The 16040-nt window shown below is 42.5% G+C and overlaps 4 protein-coding genes across 7 annotated transcripts; 1 reads left to right on the plus strand and 3 right to left on the minus strand.

The window, feature by feature from the left end:
* Nucleotides 1-2484: 2484 nt before the first annotated feature.
* Nucleotides 2485-3350, minus strand: LOC131876914 (D-hydantoinase/dihydropyrimidinase-like). The gene has a single exon (XM_059222454.1). The coding sequence runs from the start codon at nucleotides 3348-3350 to the stop codon at nucleotides 2706-2708; it is 645 nt and encodes a 214-aa protein (XP_059078437.1). The 3' UTR covers nucleotides 2485-2705.
* On the minus strand, nucleotides 2485-4939 carry LOC131876910 (dihydropyrimidinase-like). 3 transcript variants are annotated; one of them, XM_059222451.1, is made up of 2 exons: nucleotides 4781-4939; nucleotides 2485-4239 (listed from the first exon to the last, which is right to left on the minus strand). In XM_059222451.1, exon 2 carries the CDS (start codon nucleotides 4215-4217, stop codon nucleotides 3408-3410), a length of 810 nt encoding a protein of 269 aa, XP_059078434.1. In that variant the 5' UTR covers nucleotides 4218-4239; nucleotides 4781-4939; the 3' UTR covers nucleotides 2485-3407. The 3 variants fall into 3 exon arrangements, with proteins under 3 accessions (XP_059078434.1, XP_059078432.1, XP_059078433.1); XM_059222449.1 differs by lacking the exon at nucleotides 4781-4939 and adding an exon at nucleotides 4568-4769; XM_059222450.1 differs by lacking the exon at nucleotides 4781-4939 and adding an exon at nucleotides 4310-4549.
* A 731-nt stretch (nucleotides 4940-5670) lies between these two features.
* LOC131876903 (oxysterol-binding protein-related protein 9-like) lies at nucleotides 5671-8754 on the plus strand (the record flags this gene model as incomplete). The annotated part of the gene is given in 5 exon segments (XM_059222440.1): nucleotides 5671-6021; nucleotides 6117-7322; nucleotides 7394-7498; nucleotides 7603-7815; nucleotides 8055-8754. Coding segments are annotated over 5 exon segments (2151 nt in total). The 3' UTR covers nucleotides 8451-8754.
* LOC131876915 (uncharacterized) lies at nucleotides 8469-10933 on the minus strand. 2 transcript variants are annotated; one of them, XM_059222457.1, is made up of 4 exons: nucleotides 10516-10929; nucleotides 10184-10359; nucleotides 9153-9369; nucleotides 8469-8821 (listed from the first exon to the last, which is right to left on the minus strand). In XM_059222457.1, exons 1-4 carry the CDS (start codon nucleotides 10522-10524, stop codon nucleotides 8783-8785), a joined length of 441 nt encoding a protein of 146 aa, XP_059078440.1. In that variant the 5' UTR covers nucleotides 10525-10929; the 3' UTR covers nucleotides 8469-8782. The 2 variants fall into 2 exon arrangements, with proteins under 2 accessions (XP_059078440.1, XP_059078439.1); XM_059222456.1 differs by lacking the exon at nucleotides 8469-8821 and having other exon boundaries at nucleotides 8883-9369; nucleotides 10516-10933.
* Between the last annotated feature and the right edge of the window lie 5107 nt (nucleotides 10934-16040).

The following is a 16040-nucleotide window of genomic DNA, read 5'->3' on the forward strand; positions in this document are numbered from 1 at the left end:
AGATTGAAATTGGCCAAATAAAGGACCTTTTTGGAAAGCAAAACATTCTCATCATGATAGTGCCCATCGGTGTTTTTTTTTCAAATTTAATTCCTCAGTTTCCCTATGTTCATTATACTAATCATCTTGTTTACCGTGCATATCATAAATATTGAATGAAGGACGTACCCATTGAGAAATGATACAATCACTTGCAAGTTCATCTGATTAGAAATGATACAATCACTTGCAAGTTCATCTGATTAGAAATGTGAACCAAAATATTTGTCAAACCGTTTTGATCTGGCAGTTTCACGTGTAGACGGCTCAGAGATGAACTGTTTGTCAAAAACCAAACATTTCCGAAATTGTTAGGCAAACTTTGTGACAGAATGTTTCTCGTGTAGACGCACCATAACGTAGCGAGCCCAGATAGTTAGCTCAGGAAAACCGCAAAATGGGGATTGTTTGTTCGTAGTTACAGTCAGATTGCCAGAAGCAAACCAAGCATTAAACCAAAGCCACGTTGCTGCCTCACTGTTGGTGCACTTTATTGCTTTTCCTATATAAGTTGATTTCATTTGCCCTGGTATAAAACTTCTCACGTAAGTGTGGCCACACCATTTTCCCCTCAAGTGTCTGTGTACAAACTAGTGATGGTATCAAACAAATTTTCAAAATCAGGATCGCCAGAAAGCTAGCAAAGTCAGAGCACTGGCCGTTTCTAACATATTGTAGAATATTAGGCTTGAACAAAAAGGTGACCCTGGGTTGATCGAAGAAACTTCCAGGTTACTTTTTGTGATTAACTAACGAGTTTTCGATATTCCGCTAGTAATGCCGTATGCCATTGAAAATGTAGCCCTAGTTGCAACCTCCGGTGATTTTTTGTTTGATCCCCATCAGTAGTACAAACCCAAGTTGGGGCAAGTTCCTACTTGGACACGTTAAGCACCGGACTACTTGCCCTGTCGGTTTTTGCTTCACATCAGTACTTCATAGAACAAAATTGGCCAAATTTGAGACCAAAACTTTGACAAATACTTCTAGAAATATTGACTGTGAACAAGCTTCCCACCAAACTGCCCTGCTCTTTGTCACAGGACCTGTGAGCCACTTTTTGGAATAAAGTAATAAAATAAGAAGAGTAGATGTCCTCAATAGAGACGTGTAAAGTTTTAGCCATGTGGGCCAGCAAGGCTGAGCCACACTTGCGGCAAGAACTGCCATGGTTGAAGCTCATTCAGTGCTTCAAACTCTGCATTAACAAAATTGTGGGCATTTTTTAGAAATTACTTTGAACTACAGTCTAACATTCATTTGCTAAAACTTTCATGAAATGGCAGGTGACAAAAAATATCCAAAAAAAAGAGATTGGTGCTAACATCTGGGCATCAGTAAATGGGTGGTGACACTTACTTGATGGTGGGACCAGAGGGCGCACTAGTATGAAATCCCAGATCTTTACACCTCTCTATTAAAGGCAGGTCTTATGTATCTGACCAAGAGCAGGCCGAAAATTCGAATGTAAGATAGTACATAACTTTGGACATATTTCCTGAGTTCCCTAAGCATAGTTTTGGGCTCAAATTTGCCCAACAACATCTATTCAACCAAATCTTGTGGTTGTATGAGGTGCTTATTTGGAATAAAGTGAATGGTTTTGGAGTTTTTGCTTCCATTTGCAATCAACATCTCTAGAAGTCTGCGACTATACCTAGTAACCCCAGGAGATATGTTCAAAGTTATTTTCTAAACACAACATAAAATTCGAATTTTCGGCCTGCTCTTGGTTAAATACATAAGACCTGCCTTTAATTGAAGACATGTAGGCTTCGTATTTTTTTTTTATTTTAATGCGAAAAGCGGCTCAGAGTTGCTATGACCAAGAGCGGGCCAATTTGGCGGGAAACATCCAGATTTTCGGCCTCATCATACATGGTCAGTTGCATAAGCCTTTGACAACATAAGTTTGAAACGAACCAATTTACAATTAAATGGTATAAATGTGACCTGCCTTTAATTGAGGAGATCTACAATTTTTATTTTATTAGTTTAATTCGAAAAGTGGCCCAGAGTTGCTATGATCAAGAGCAGGCTTATTTGACGGGAGTCTCGTTCACAGTCCATATTTGCAGAAGTTCGTGGGCATGGGTTGAGCAAAGAGGCAAGGGTCCTTGGACGTGAGAAAAATCAGGGTTACTTTTTAAGGCTAACAAACAGGTTCCGGAGATTCCACTAGAACTACCATTACCATTGAAAATTTAAATTGATAGCCCTAGTCAGACGCTCCCGTGACTATTTTTTCTATCTCATCAGGGGTGTGAACCCCGATTCAGGCTCTTTATTTCAAAGCCGGTGAGTGCTATATTTCGGCCTTTTTTTCAAAGGCGATCATGATGCCATTTTTCGATGTCTCTGATGAGTTTAAGTTTCTCCCCTTAAGAGAATGATCTTCCTTAGATGCGTTCTATTTACGAAGTATGATTCATGAATAATCTCTGAGAGGGTCAAATACTTGTATGTAGCCTTGATGACTGGGCGTGAAGCGTGTAACAAAAAACGAGCGATATTCGTCAATTTTTGGTGTTGCCAATCATGCAATACTGTTTTGTTCAATTTAAAGCTGCTGGAATGGTTATGGTTCGATTGCGGAGTCATGTTTCCGAACAAGATCGGTTTGCCAGGGCGACAATCATGTTGATCTTGACCATCCGATCGAGTTATTATGAGAGAGAGAAGGTCGAATCTTGCTGATTGCGGATCCCATGGGCGCTCAAGGGTCTCGAATATCTGCCCTCTCGCACTGATGCCACGTTGTGTGACATGGGTCTACGTGGGTGTTGAACCACTCGCTCGGGAGTGCCCATGATAGATGGAGGGTTGGAGGCTTTGACAGCGTCCATTTCATCCACACGAGTTACTCCCACTCGTTCAATTTCTCGAGTCTTTTCCAGATCTTGAACGACATCGTAATATCTCGGCGGATACGTGGGAGTGTCCAAGATAGATCCAATGAAGGAAGGCGGTAAAGCTTGGCTCTCGTGAACGGACAATTTTCCTTTTGAAACGACATGAACCAGCAAATCTGTGGAAGAAGGATCGATGAGAAGGAAGTCCGCATCCGATCCAGGTTGAATGGCACCCTTTTGTGGGTAGAGATTCTTCAATTTGGCCATATTTGTGCTCGTCAAAGCCGCCAATTTGGGACTGGAAATGCTTTGACCGTTGTCAAAGAGGCGCCAGAGTCCGACAAAATTTCCAACCGTTGTCCCGTCCCCGATAGGTTTCTTGTTCTCTTGGACAGCGACGGAACAGATGTCGGAAAACTTGCTTATGAGCTCCAAATCTTCCACGCAATCGCCACTCATGACAACCTGGGCCAAAATTAATCGTCGATTCTCGGGCGATAAGTGGTTCAAAATCCCCTAAGTGGAAGAAAAGCTCGAGAGCTGAAGAATAAGCGGAACGTTGACAGATTCCGCAAATTTTAGGGCCCTAAAAGTAGCCTCGGCTTCAGCGCTTTCCTGATAGCATCGGGCTTGAACCTCGGTGTGATTGACGTCTAGTGGGTTCTGATTAAGAGCTGTATTTCCCGGTTTGACACTAGCCACCACTCCGAGCTCTTTGCACGTTTCCAAGAAGGTTAGCAGGTGAGTGTCCGCTTCGGAGCACGTCAATCCATTCATATCCAAGACGAAACAATTGATACCTTCCTGCTTCGCCGCATTGGTCATGGGCTCTTTCATTGCATCCGACCAAGTGGCGAGGATCACTCGCAAAGTGCAATCATGCCCGAATCCTTGATCGTTCATGTCATTCTTCCATTGCTGAACGGCTTGAGTCATTTCATCCGCCCTCTGAACGATCAACGAGTATTCCACGGTAGTGCAGCCCGCCTGAGTGGGTGGTCCAACAATCTCAACGTTCATGTTACCATTTGATTGCCAATGGAATCCTCCGGGAAAGGCAAGACATCCTTTGGCTTCAATGATATGAACGCCTTCCGGAGCTTCGATGTCCGATCCAACCTGTTTGATTTGACCCTCTTCCACGAGGATATCACCTTCGGTTTCCCCATCGGCATTCACAATAGTGACGTCCTGGACCAGAATCGCCGACACATTGCTCAAGTCGGTGAAAGGTGTGGCAGCCAGGATATCTTGAACCTTCTCTTCAATCACCGGTTGAGCTCGAGCGCTTGATGCCGCATCATCGAAGCCAAAAATGCCCTTCATTTGGGAGCTATCGGCGGTTCGCCTGCAATGAGAAAAAGTACATGAGCTTGAGTTTTCAACATCCCTCGATGTGACGGAGGCACAAAAGTTACCCTCTGTGTGCAGACATTTTGAAATGAGGACCTTGCCCAAGGGTATGAAACGAATTGACGAATTGGACACCGGATCCTGCTTGTTTGGTCGACAAAGTTGGGTTGGGTTGATTATCGATTTTCTCATCGCCCTGCTAGTCTACTCCCGACAAGTGTCGACCTTCGAGGGCTTTCTCAACTCGAGAGTCGAGAGTCCCATCATCAGTAATAATATTGGTTGACTTATAGATCTACGTTATGTACAACGTCCAAACTTGCCTAGCTGGGCTCAATGATGAATGGGAGAGTTTCATGAACCATGACACTCGACCTAAATAGGGCTATTAGGTGTCGGGCTTGTAGGATTAGAAATGTGATACGCCCAACACGTCTGATTTTGCTGCCAAGAGCTCCGCGCTGGATATTTCGATAGTTGCTTTGCTCAGTATTAATCGCTGGCTTGTCTTCAATTTCGATTCTAATTGTACTCACGTTTAAAAGTACAACGAGGTGTGCTGGATGCGTGTTTCTGAGACGTTATTTTTTGTTGTTTTGTGCGTGAACTTCATTGGTACAATCAACCTGAAAATCACAGATGGTGCGGCGGGGCGTCCACTTCCCATTTTCTCATTTGATCGTTAGGTTAGCTTAGACTGTAGATGGAGTGAACGCATGAAATAAATTCTACCCCCCCCTACTGCCCGTACCTAAATGATCTGACCGTCCAAACTACCAAACATAAATCGGATATTCAGATTGAAAGCATATTCCATCTCTTCCTTATCTGGCACCCTCTATAATGCTCTCTTAGTTTGAATATGAACCTTGAAACCCTCATACATTTGATCCCTTGTATGTATGCTCGAAAATGGACCAGACCTTCCTTCCGTTGGTCACCATGAGCCGCCAATCCATGTCGTTTTCGTCGTCGACGACGTAACGTAATTGGGTTGTACTCTCTGTGCTACAGTTTTAGTGGTAAGTGACTAAGTGCATGCTGTCCGTCCACCCACTGTCATCATCAACATGAGAATCAGATGAGAACTACTAGAACAGGCCCGTCACTCACTGAGCCAGTCAGTCAGTCAGTCAGTCAGTCAGTGAGTTCCTCGTTGGTCGTGGGTTGGATCGTGCTCTCTTGTGCTAGAGTGGCTCCACTGGCCTGCCTACATACATGCATGTGTTCAGCATTAAACTGACTAATGTGTACGTGAACAGCCACGACCAGGAATAACTAGAAGATGTAACAAAAAGTGATGTTCTCTTAGAAGCACTAATGACCTGATGGAATGAGGTAGCGACTCCGTGGTGACCGTCATCTGCTCCCCCCCCCCGTTTGACTATTGGACTATCCGACTAACTATCCACCTCTCCTCTGGTCCCCTCTGGTCGCGAACATTCCGCCGAACCGCATTCTTCCGACGTGAGTGGGCATTCCTCTTGGAAAGCGTCATAATTGATTGAACCGAGTAACACCCACGGCATAGCTAGTTGGCCCCATCATGGAGGAAGGGATCCTGTCAAAATGGACCAATGTCATGAAAGGCTGGCAATTCCGATGGTTCGTCCTGGACCAAGTGCAGGGCCTCTTCTCATATTCCACGAGTAGAGAAAAGATGCAGCGAGGTGTCAGACGCGGCTGTGTCCGATTGCAAGGAGCCGTTCTTGGAATCGATAACGAAGACGACACGACCTTTACAATCACGGTGGATGGGAAGACGTTTCATTTCCAGGTGAGTGAGTCACTTCAGACACGCTTAGTCTTTAGTTCCTCCATCCTGGATTTCGTAACAGACACTTTGATACATGTATTGTGTATTCGTTTCAGGCCACAAATTCAGTAGAACGCCAAAGGTGGATCCAAGCCCTGGAAGATACAATCAAACGGCATAGTCAATCGCATTTCAAGTCATACCGAATGGTGTCCAAGTCCGAGATATCCTTGGCGGCCTTCGAGAAGAGGTTAGGTGAAACCGATAGCTATTTGCAACTGCTACTCAAGGAAATTGATCAGCTCCAATCAAAACATGACGCCGCCGAAGATGCGACAATCCGATCCAAGTATGAGGACATCCTGGTCAAGGCCAGAGAGATGGCTGAGATCACCAAGCACGCTATTGTGCTTTTGCAGATTGCCAAAAATGCAAGTCTACCGGAGACGGCCCTTTCGGGTAGTCCCAAAACCATAACTGGGTCTGAGGTGTTCCCGTCGGGTCCGTTGATCTCGTCGAAGACCTCTGATGTCGCTTGTAGTAATCATAAGAGTGGGATGGTCGTGGACGGGAAAGAGGATGATAGTACTAATACGGCACCCGATGCCACCGATGATGTCGAGATTGGCTCCGAGTGCCTTGAACCCGCCTTGAAACCTCGAAAGAGCCAACATTCCAAGCCCTCGGAGTTGACGAATGCTATCCCGGCCACATCCTACTCCAGCTCGGAAGATGAAGATGAAGACTTCTTTGACGCCGAGGACGAGCAATTCAAGGATTGTGAAGCTCAGATGGGGCTCGCTCGCGGCGGGACCGAAGCCAAGCTCGAGCCATTCGGTGCACCCCTAGCCCGATCTCCCAGTTTGGAGCTCAAGGATGTCATCGATTATGATGCCTTGTACGACGAGGACGACAGTTTAAAGGAAGACGTGGACATGAAAAGCCACGGCTCCGTGATCACACATCTTCTCTCCCAAGTGCGAATCGGGATGGACCTCACGAAGATCGTTCTGCCTACTTTCATCTTGGAACGACGCTCCCTCTTGGAGATGTATTCAGACTTCTTTGCTCATCCCGACCTGTTCACCGAAATTGCGGATGGAACTTCGCCCGCAGATCGCATGATCCGCGTTCTCAAGTGGTATTTGTCCTCGTTTCATGCGGGGCGGAAGTCGAGTGTCGCCAAAAAGCCATACAACCCCATCCTGGGTGAGACATTCCGATGTTTTTGGAATCTACACGAGACTGAACGAGGGGATAAGGTGAAGACCGGGCCTTTGCCATGGGTGGGTCAAAATGACTTGTCATTTGTTGCCGAGCAAGTAAGCATATCTGGAGCACCATTGTCACTCTTGTCCGTGTAATGTCGAAAGTTTCTGTTTTGACTCTACAGGTTTCACATCATCCACCCATCTCTGCTTTTTATGCCGAGCATCCGAAGAAACGAATCACTGTGAATGCCCACATCTACACCAAGTCCAGCTTCCTCGGGATGTCGGTAGGAACTCGGTGTCTTTATCTGTCTCTACTTCTCTTTGATGTGTTGCTTTGGTCGATTTGTAATTGTTTTTGCATCTTGACTTTTTGTGACCCATCTTTTAGGTTGCCGTTCACAATGTGGGACAGGGCAAATTGACCTTGTTAGATCACAAGGAAGAGTACATTTGCACATTTCCGAGTGGTTATGGTCGTAGTATTCTCACCGTTCCATGGATCGAATTGGGTGGCAAAGTCTCATTAATCTGTCCAGCCACGGGTTATTCAGCCAACATTGAATTCAAATGCAAACAATTTTTCAGCTCCGACGTGAACAAGGTAAGTAAGCCATTTATTTTTAGTATTGATTGATGATGGCCAGAAGAGATTGGCCAGTCATGATTTTGACTTTTATTTTCTCTCGTTCAAAATCAAATTTCTTCTTTTCGTTTGAAAATTCTTCATTGATAATACAAGTTCAACCGCAAACGATTTTTTAAGAAATGCAAATGTTGGTGTTATGTCATGTCATAGGCCATTCAATGATGGTCATTTCAATTGAATTTCTGTTGGCTTAGATTGTGGCGGAGGTGTTGCCGCCTAATTCGAAAAAATCCATCCTGCGAGTGGAAGGTGAGTGGAACGGAGCGATGATAGCCAAATGGCCTAGTGGTAAGAACGAAGTGTTCATCAATGTGGCCCGATTGCCCATTTTCAAAAAGCGGTGCAAAAAAGTCATGGAGCAAGGTGATTACGAGTCACGGCGTCTGTGGCGAGCCGTGACCTACGGCCTCAAAGTGAATGACATTGATGCGGCCACGGCGGCCAAGTATGAGCTGGAGCAACGTCAACGGGAAGAGGCAGCAGAACGAAAGGCGTCGGGTTCCAGCTGGGAGACCAAATTGTTCCAACCCATTGGAGAGAATTGGGTGTTCACCAATCCTTTGGAGAAACGCGAACCGACGAAGCAATGACTCCATTTTTGCGTCACGCTCCTCCAGCTTCATTGTTCATTGTGCCTCTGTTCGCATAGTTCAACTTCAAAAATGCAGCATTTCTCTCAATCTTTCAAGTTCGAGTTCTTCTATGGTTACGTCTAAAAACCTCTGCACTGATACGAACACCGGTATCAGAAGCACTGAGGAAACTAACAAACCAACCAACCAACCAATCAATCATTAACTGCTATTAAGTTTATCACGATTGATAACGATTATAATTGAATTAGTTTTTATATTAGCCTAAAGATTCATAAACAATAAAGCTCTTTGGACAAGATAGCCACGATTCCATGATTCCATTTGATTCAAGAGGATTCCTTTTCTTCTTTGACCTCGTCGTCGGTCTGAAAGAAACACAATAAATTCCCACCGTCAATTAGTCCTTTCATCGTTGTGCAAAACCCTTCAATTCCACAAACAGTACTACTATCCTTCTCCCGATATCGTTGGTTTTTTTTTTTCATTCGTTCTGGTTATTACGGTTATTTATCATTGCCGCGAAGCATCGTTGATATTCTTTCCTTTCAAATTGATAACCTTGAGATGCTCCGTCATGCTGTGCTTTCTCAGTCGTCTTTCGCACTTCAGAGCTCCTCTCACTCTTCATTCCAAGGTGGCGAGGATGGTCTAATCGGTACTATGTATGAATGCATGATTGCCCAGCGCTTTCTTTACCTTCTGAGCTTGTTGCTCCTCGTTATTGTCGTCGTCACTATCAGGTAAGATGGCTTCGCTCAAGGTGAACCTCTCATAGCCGGGAATATCCTCGGCTGCCTTGAACGTCCGTTTCGTATTCTTGCTCTTCAAGTCCTTGACTTTGAAGTCTCGTTTTTGGGGCGACAAAGCGGGGCGTCGTTTTTGCGCTGGACGACCGCGAGAACGCAACGGAGTGCTGCAAAAAATCGGGGAATGTGAGAAACTCTGTGTGTGCTAATCAATCAGAAAGGCATGCGTATCCAGATAAGTCTCGACATTGACGCATGCGTCTACTATGAACGTTAATTGGGCCGATGTCCATGTGTAAGATACATGAGGCGAGTGGACGGTGTAATGTGTCAATGGGAAGTGTTGATCTGACCGTTTGTCGTCACAGTCCACCAATGTTCTACTGAATTTGAAGAGATTCAATCTAACAAGCGTAAAAACTAATCACGTAACCCTCTAATGGATGTTGCAGAACTTGATATGATAGGAATGAAGTGCACTTTAACGTTTGTTTGCCAATTGATTAAATTCTTCAAATTTTCTTCTTTTTTTTCTTTTCGTGATATCAATATCTTTTACAGCCAACCTTTTTATTATTTTTTGTTACAATGTAAAATTTATAGGATAAAAGGGGTTTAGTTTCCGTCATATTGTACCTATGCATGTACATACACTATCATGATGATGATGATGATTTGATTTGTCATCAAAAGATTTGTCGAAGGATCCAAATATTTCTCCTTCAATGATTTCTAAACCTTCACAATTGCGTTCTCTTTTAGCTTATCTATTTTTTTGCCCAAATTTGTGATGCTACATTCTAATTGCTCTTTTCCAACAAGAAAATATCTTAGGCACCGAAGGAAAGGTAGCCCTTTAGGCTGATTTCAGTAACAGGCCTTTTATGACAACCCAAAATATTCTGTTAGGAAACTTGAAAAAAATTAGCACCATTTTTGCGAAATCATTGGTTAATCTTTATAGCAATAAACAGTACAAACCTGTTCGAGAAAAGCCAACGGAAAGGGTTAAGACTGGTTTGTCGTCTTACTGCTGGCGAATATCGTCTGGGTTTGGCATATGCAACAGGGGGTAGGGGTCTTCGAAGATGAGGTTTGCGCAGATTTTGAGCTGAGCAGCACACCACAAAGGCGACAAGCAAAAAAACAAGTGAAACCTAAAAAGAAGCGTGTATGATTTGTAAAAAGCTCAAAACAAAAATGTGTCATACTATAATGAGCTTCCAACCTAAAGTCACAGGATATCAGCTTTAGGTATTGAGCAATCAACATTGCTTTGCGAATCACACACGTGTTCCAGGAATTTCTCTTACCCTCGACATGATAATCTAATCGGCGGAGTTTTTGTTGCGGTGTTACCGGTCGTCCAACCAAGAAGCAACTGAACCCTCAACGGGTCTTTTGGTCAAGGTAACCCCGGGAGAACCGAATGAATGGAGGGACCCTTATCCAGACTTAATGGTAGTTGCACAGTGCTAATGTATCATATGAGGAGGTGGTGGGCGCCACTCGATTGGTTGCCGAGTCTACTACATACACTATAGCAGTACCCGCCACCATCCCCACCAAGTCAAGAAATTCGTCTGTCCCCACACGAGTTTCTTCGAGGTAAACGCAAACTGGCTTCAAGACATTGACATTGAGATTTCAACTTTGACGACTCGGCGACCGCGATTTACGAGGCTGGTCTCCGAAAACGCTCCTCAGAGTCAAACTACGCACTGGTGATGCACACTACTATAATACGTACATGTGTAGTAAGCGGCAAACGCCGTTGATGATGATCATGATGCTTCCCATGCTTTGAGCTGAGAACAGCTCTATTTCCACCGGTCGCCTCCAGGGATAGAACGCCTGAATGGTTGGGAAGGTGGACGAAATTGATCACTTGTTAAGCAGGATTGACCTTCTTCATATGTAGTAATTGAACACTTGATGTGGAGGAGCGAGAGAGGTACTACGTGCTCGTAGGGGCTAGCAGTGTTTATCGAACAGCGACGATCCCTTCCTTTCCATCGTGTTGTCCGCGTTTGGTTTGGTGGATGGACTTGATGATTGATTAATTGACATGCATGGTTTTAGCGGTGTGTTGGTTGGCGGGCATGTTGACCGACGTTAAGACCTTCGCTGACAAATATTTAGTCAATTGACGGAATCACTTGAATTGCGACCATTATCGCCGTTTGACGTCCGATCGCTTGAAGGACGTGATGATACGTAAGTAGATCAGTTCTCCAGGGATACAGTGTAATTGAGCGGTTCAGATTGATGATGCTATTAAAGATGACACGCATTTGCGCATTTGATCGAGTACGCCAACAGAGAAACCAAAACCAACTATTTGGACAAGATCTTTAGCCCCCCAGAGTTTCTGCATGAATGTAAGACTTTTTTTGGTACGTGTGTTTCAGGGGGTGGTGGTAAAAATGCTTCCACTTGGCAGTGGTCGAAGATTCTCTTAGTGCTTTGAATTCGCCATTGTTGCTCAGTTGGTGCCCTTATTTTATAAAAATTTGCCTCTAAACCAGAATGTTTTCCTTACCAACAGTTACATGCATAACATGCAAATTACATCGATTTTTTTTTTGGATTATTTTCATCATCGTTTAGATTTTGTCGATCAGATAACTCACATAGATTGCCATGAGTAATTATAAAATGAGAGTTCATGGACAAATCAACCTTTTTAATGGATGGGGGCCTGAGTAAAAATGGTCGCTTCACTCGCGAAGATCACCAAATTCTCATTTTCATCACATTTTATTATTATTCTGGCTTTGCTCGCCGAGATAAAAATCATTAATTACTATTTTAATATTCAATTTGAAAAGGTATTTTACCTTTTTAAAACACTAGTAAGCGCCTGAGTGTGCCACCATTGAATGATCAGTCAGTTACTTGTAAGTCTCGTTCAACGAGCCTTTAAGTTTCATTATGTACGTACAGTAAGTCTCGTTCAACGAGACTCACAGTTCACTCATTGCTTCAGTCAACCTTGTCCTATAGTCGAGATTAGCTTTTCATCCTTCACATAATATTGAAATTGTTTGCATGATCTATGATTTCCCCATGCTAATGTAGAACCAAATTCTTCATACTTTAGAGTTTTGCCTATCCAAACTCGTTATCATCAGTATTAGACAATGCAAATTTTTCTTACTCTATCGTTCGGATCTTAAGTTTGTTTGATTGAAGTTTAGCTTCAGTTAAAACCTTGACTATATTGTTAAACATACTGTTTTCATAGTCAATAAAATTGAGATTTTGCTTCTGATTTACTCTAGTGATTTCTCTTGCTCTTTTTTTCTTCCTTCCCATCTAGGAATTTAAAAGCATACTTTTTGCCTCTAACACCACAAATATGTCAAGTTAACAAAACTTCTTAGAAACAACCTAAGATTAAGCGTCATTGGCGCTGACTTCACTTTGTTAGTGCAGAATAATGGATTCATAAAGGAAGACATTGCACAACAGAAATACAATTTTGGTAAGATCTAATTGGATGCTGAAATTAGAGTGAAAGCAGAATTTGAGCACAAGGAGGAGACTTAAAATGTTTTCAAAAAATGTAACAAATCAACGCAGCAAAGATGCTCACCAAGCAGAGCATGTAGTACCTTGACGTGGCTGTCTGACTCTAGTACCTAATTTAGGGAAGCCAAAACTACACTGTTAAGCTTTAGAGCGCTTGCGCGTGCCGCCTGCGGTGGTCTCATTCAAAGAGATGCAAGTTTTGGCGCGTTTGGGAATTTTTGGAGGGCTCAAAGGTGTAAACCTTTACATTCACAATCTTTTTAACATTTCACATAAAATAACATTTGCATCTTCTTTAAATACTGTATTGTCCGAATATTCTTTTTGTCCGAATACAGTAGCTCTGTAATTATCACATTGTTCCTGCTTGCCTTATTCGGCATACGCTCAAGCTTTTCCTGCAAATGCAAAAAGGATCCCAATACTTTACATGCAAAAGAGCAAATGTACAAACATTTGCATTTTGGGCTGACATCACTTCACTCTGAGAGATACCTGAAATAAAGCACCCAGACCAACCAAATTGATCAGGAAACCTGCATGGTTAAAAGTATTCAGGGGTCAAAACTAGGAGACAATTTTAAAAAGGTTGATTCGTCCACAAACTCGCAGTTTATAACTACTGACATTAGTCACTAATTAATGAATAAAAATTGGAATTCCCTCCTTAAACTCTACGTATTGGACACAAAATCATCCGCAATCTTCGTCATGTGATCACTTTTACCATTTTACCACCCTGCCAAGAGTTTTGCCACACTTATTTGATGGCCTTTCGTGCATATTCATACGTTGTAACTTAGTTTAAATGCATCTTCAGCCCCTTCATATTAATTAATGACGATGAAAAACGATAGAATTAGAGTGGTATTAACTGATGGTGTGACAAACAAGCTAGAATTGGCCATTTTTGACTTCCAACATGTGACCATCTTTGTGACTAAATATAACAGAAATGAATGAATGGTCTTCCACGATATGCATTGTGCATATAGTAGTCCATCTCATTTGTTTTCTTTCAAGGCGTCTAACCAAGGGAAATCTCCTTAGACCTGTGGGCGTTGTAGTCTATTCTTCGACCCGTCGGACAGGACGATTGGTTGGTCCGTTCGTTGCCTCAAGACAGATAGAGGGAATGCGTCAATGACACACATCGAGGACTCGAAGTGCTGAGTGCTGACCTTGACTGGCGAAAATGGATCTACAACTCAAGTCTACTTTCGTCGCCCCCGTATTCTTTCAACTACAACTCAAGATCATGTCCATTTTCGAAACCAAGTTTGGGGCTGAATCGTGTGCAGGGGTAAAATGTCAAGAACCCGTTGAACATTAGAATATGTGTCTCGAATCAATGACACTAAAGACTTGCGCGACAGCAAATTTGAAGAAGAAAATACAAGACCCATGTTTAAGGTAACATGCGAAATTTAAGCCCGTCAATTTCGCCAGAAAAGGCTCACACTTACTGTATATTTTGATGCTTTTGATTTTCAGTTCAATGCAAGGTGTCTGTCTACCTTCCCCGCATTGACTAATGAAATTAAGAAATAATAAACCCGTAATAGTGACCGTTAAAAACTCGTTTTTTGTTCATTCAGTGTCGGGCATCGAATTCCCAAGCATAACTCTTTTCCAATCGATATTCCAATGGGTCGTTGAATTATAAAATTCTTTTATTGCAAAATTATATAGGCTTGCACAAATACAGAACAACCGTTCATAACGCCATTTTTTGGCTAACAATGCCCGCCAATGCCAAATAGTTATGGAAATACCGTTTGTTTCTTGTCGGGGGGGGGGGGGCATACTGAAATTCAAAATTTGTTTAGAAACTAAAAGAATGGTCGATTACTTCAAGTTATTACTTCAAGTTGACCCCCGGATATCATGAACGAAGGGCTCACTGGCTTATTATGTACAGTCATTGATAAACGTTATTCTCCATCGATTAGTTGGCGGTGCTCAGTTTTAGATTTGTGGTAAAATGTTATAGGGTTTAGATAGAGACTTTAAGGGTTATTAAAATCGTGTTAGGTTAGATTGGGTTAGGTTAGGTTTAATTAGGTTAAGTCAAGTTTAAAAAATAGCACCGCCAATTAATCGGTGGAGAATAACGTTTAGCACAGTCATTGGACGCACACAAGGACATAAATGATTGAAAATGAATCTTACAATAAATGAATAAGTGGTTGCGTTGTTACGCTGCCCGAGTGCTGCAAAGTTTTTACGTTGGAGCTGTAGAGCTGAACGCCCATAAACGTTTTTTATACATACAGGGTGTAAAGAAATTAAGGGCCTCCATGGCTGTTTTTAACAATATTTCTCCTTGCTCAAAGATTTCTTTGACATTAAACCACAAGTATTCCGTAAGAGACACAAATGGTCCAACGATACCCTAGAGGCGACGAGTGACCCTCTGAGCGATTACCGTCCAAACAATGTCTGAAAATTCAAGTAAGCGCAGTCTTAAGGCCAGAACCAAAGATAAAGAAACTTGAAAAACGTTTTGAAACTTCATTGTAAATTTAGTCACAACACGAAGGAACCAAATCATTAGCCATTGATGAAAAACCAACCAACCCTATTTCAGAACATTGTTATTCAATACTTTGCCCTCAAAAGATCCTGCTTCCCCTTACAATTCAAACCATCGAACATTGTAGAGTTTACATTCCATTTCATGTGCCTTTTTTATGAATACAATGACGTCCTTTAAATTGATAATGAAAATGAAGTATCTAATTAGGTACGGTAAAGTTATAAGCTACTAATTTTCTTACAGATAGTTAATACAGATTATTTAGAAAAAAAGGACTCTCCTTCAATGATGAGACGTGCATTTTTACTCTTTTCCATCAACTAACAAAGAAACATTGCTCCAACGTTGTAAGCACTCTTACTCCCGTCACTCACTAGCTTCAGAAGGTAAACAAATTTTGTTGTAGACAGCTAAAGTCATGAGTTCCAAATATGCATAATGTGTCACTATTCTTCGTCATTTTGAAATGGGCCGATATATAACAAAGAAGAAATCGCTCCTTTGATTCTAAGACCAATGGATTATTATGCCGATTCACGATTGTCCAAACTTGACTGTCTTTCAAATGGTAGCTGGCCTGGCGGACTGTTATTCCGTTCCGTCATTTGTTGTCATAGGTGCCACATGACATTCAGATGTTCTTTAAATGCCTTTAAAAGGTTCTGGGTTTTTTTATTAAAAAATAAGCCACTCCACCACTTGATCATTTGACCTGTTTGCCTTTTGAGTTTGACAGCTCTCGGTGTTTCAAATTTAGTCACGCTG

Source organism: Tigriopus californicus, chromosome 2 (genome assembly GCF_007210705.1).
Source record: "Tigriopus californicus strain San Diego chromosome 2, Tcal_SD_v2.1, whole genome shotgun sequence".
Lineage (NCBI taxonomy): Eukaryota > Metazoa > Arthropoda > Copepoda > Harpacticoida > Harpacticidae > Tigriopus > Tigriopus californicus.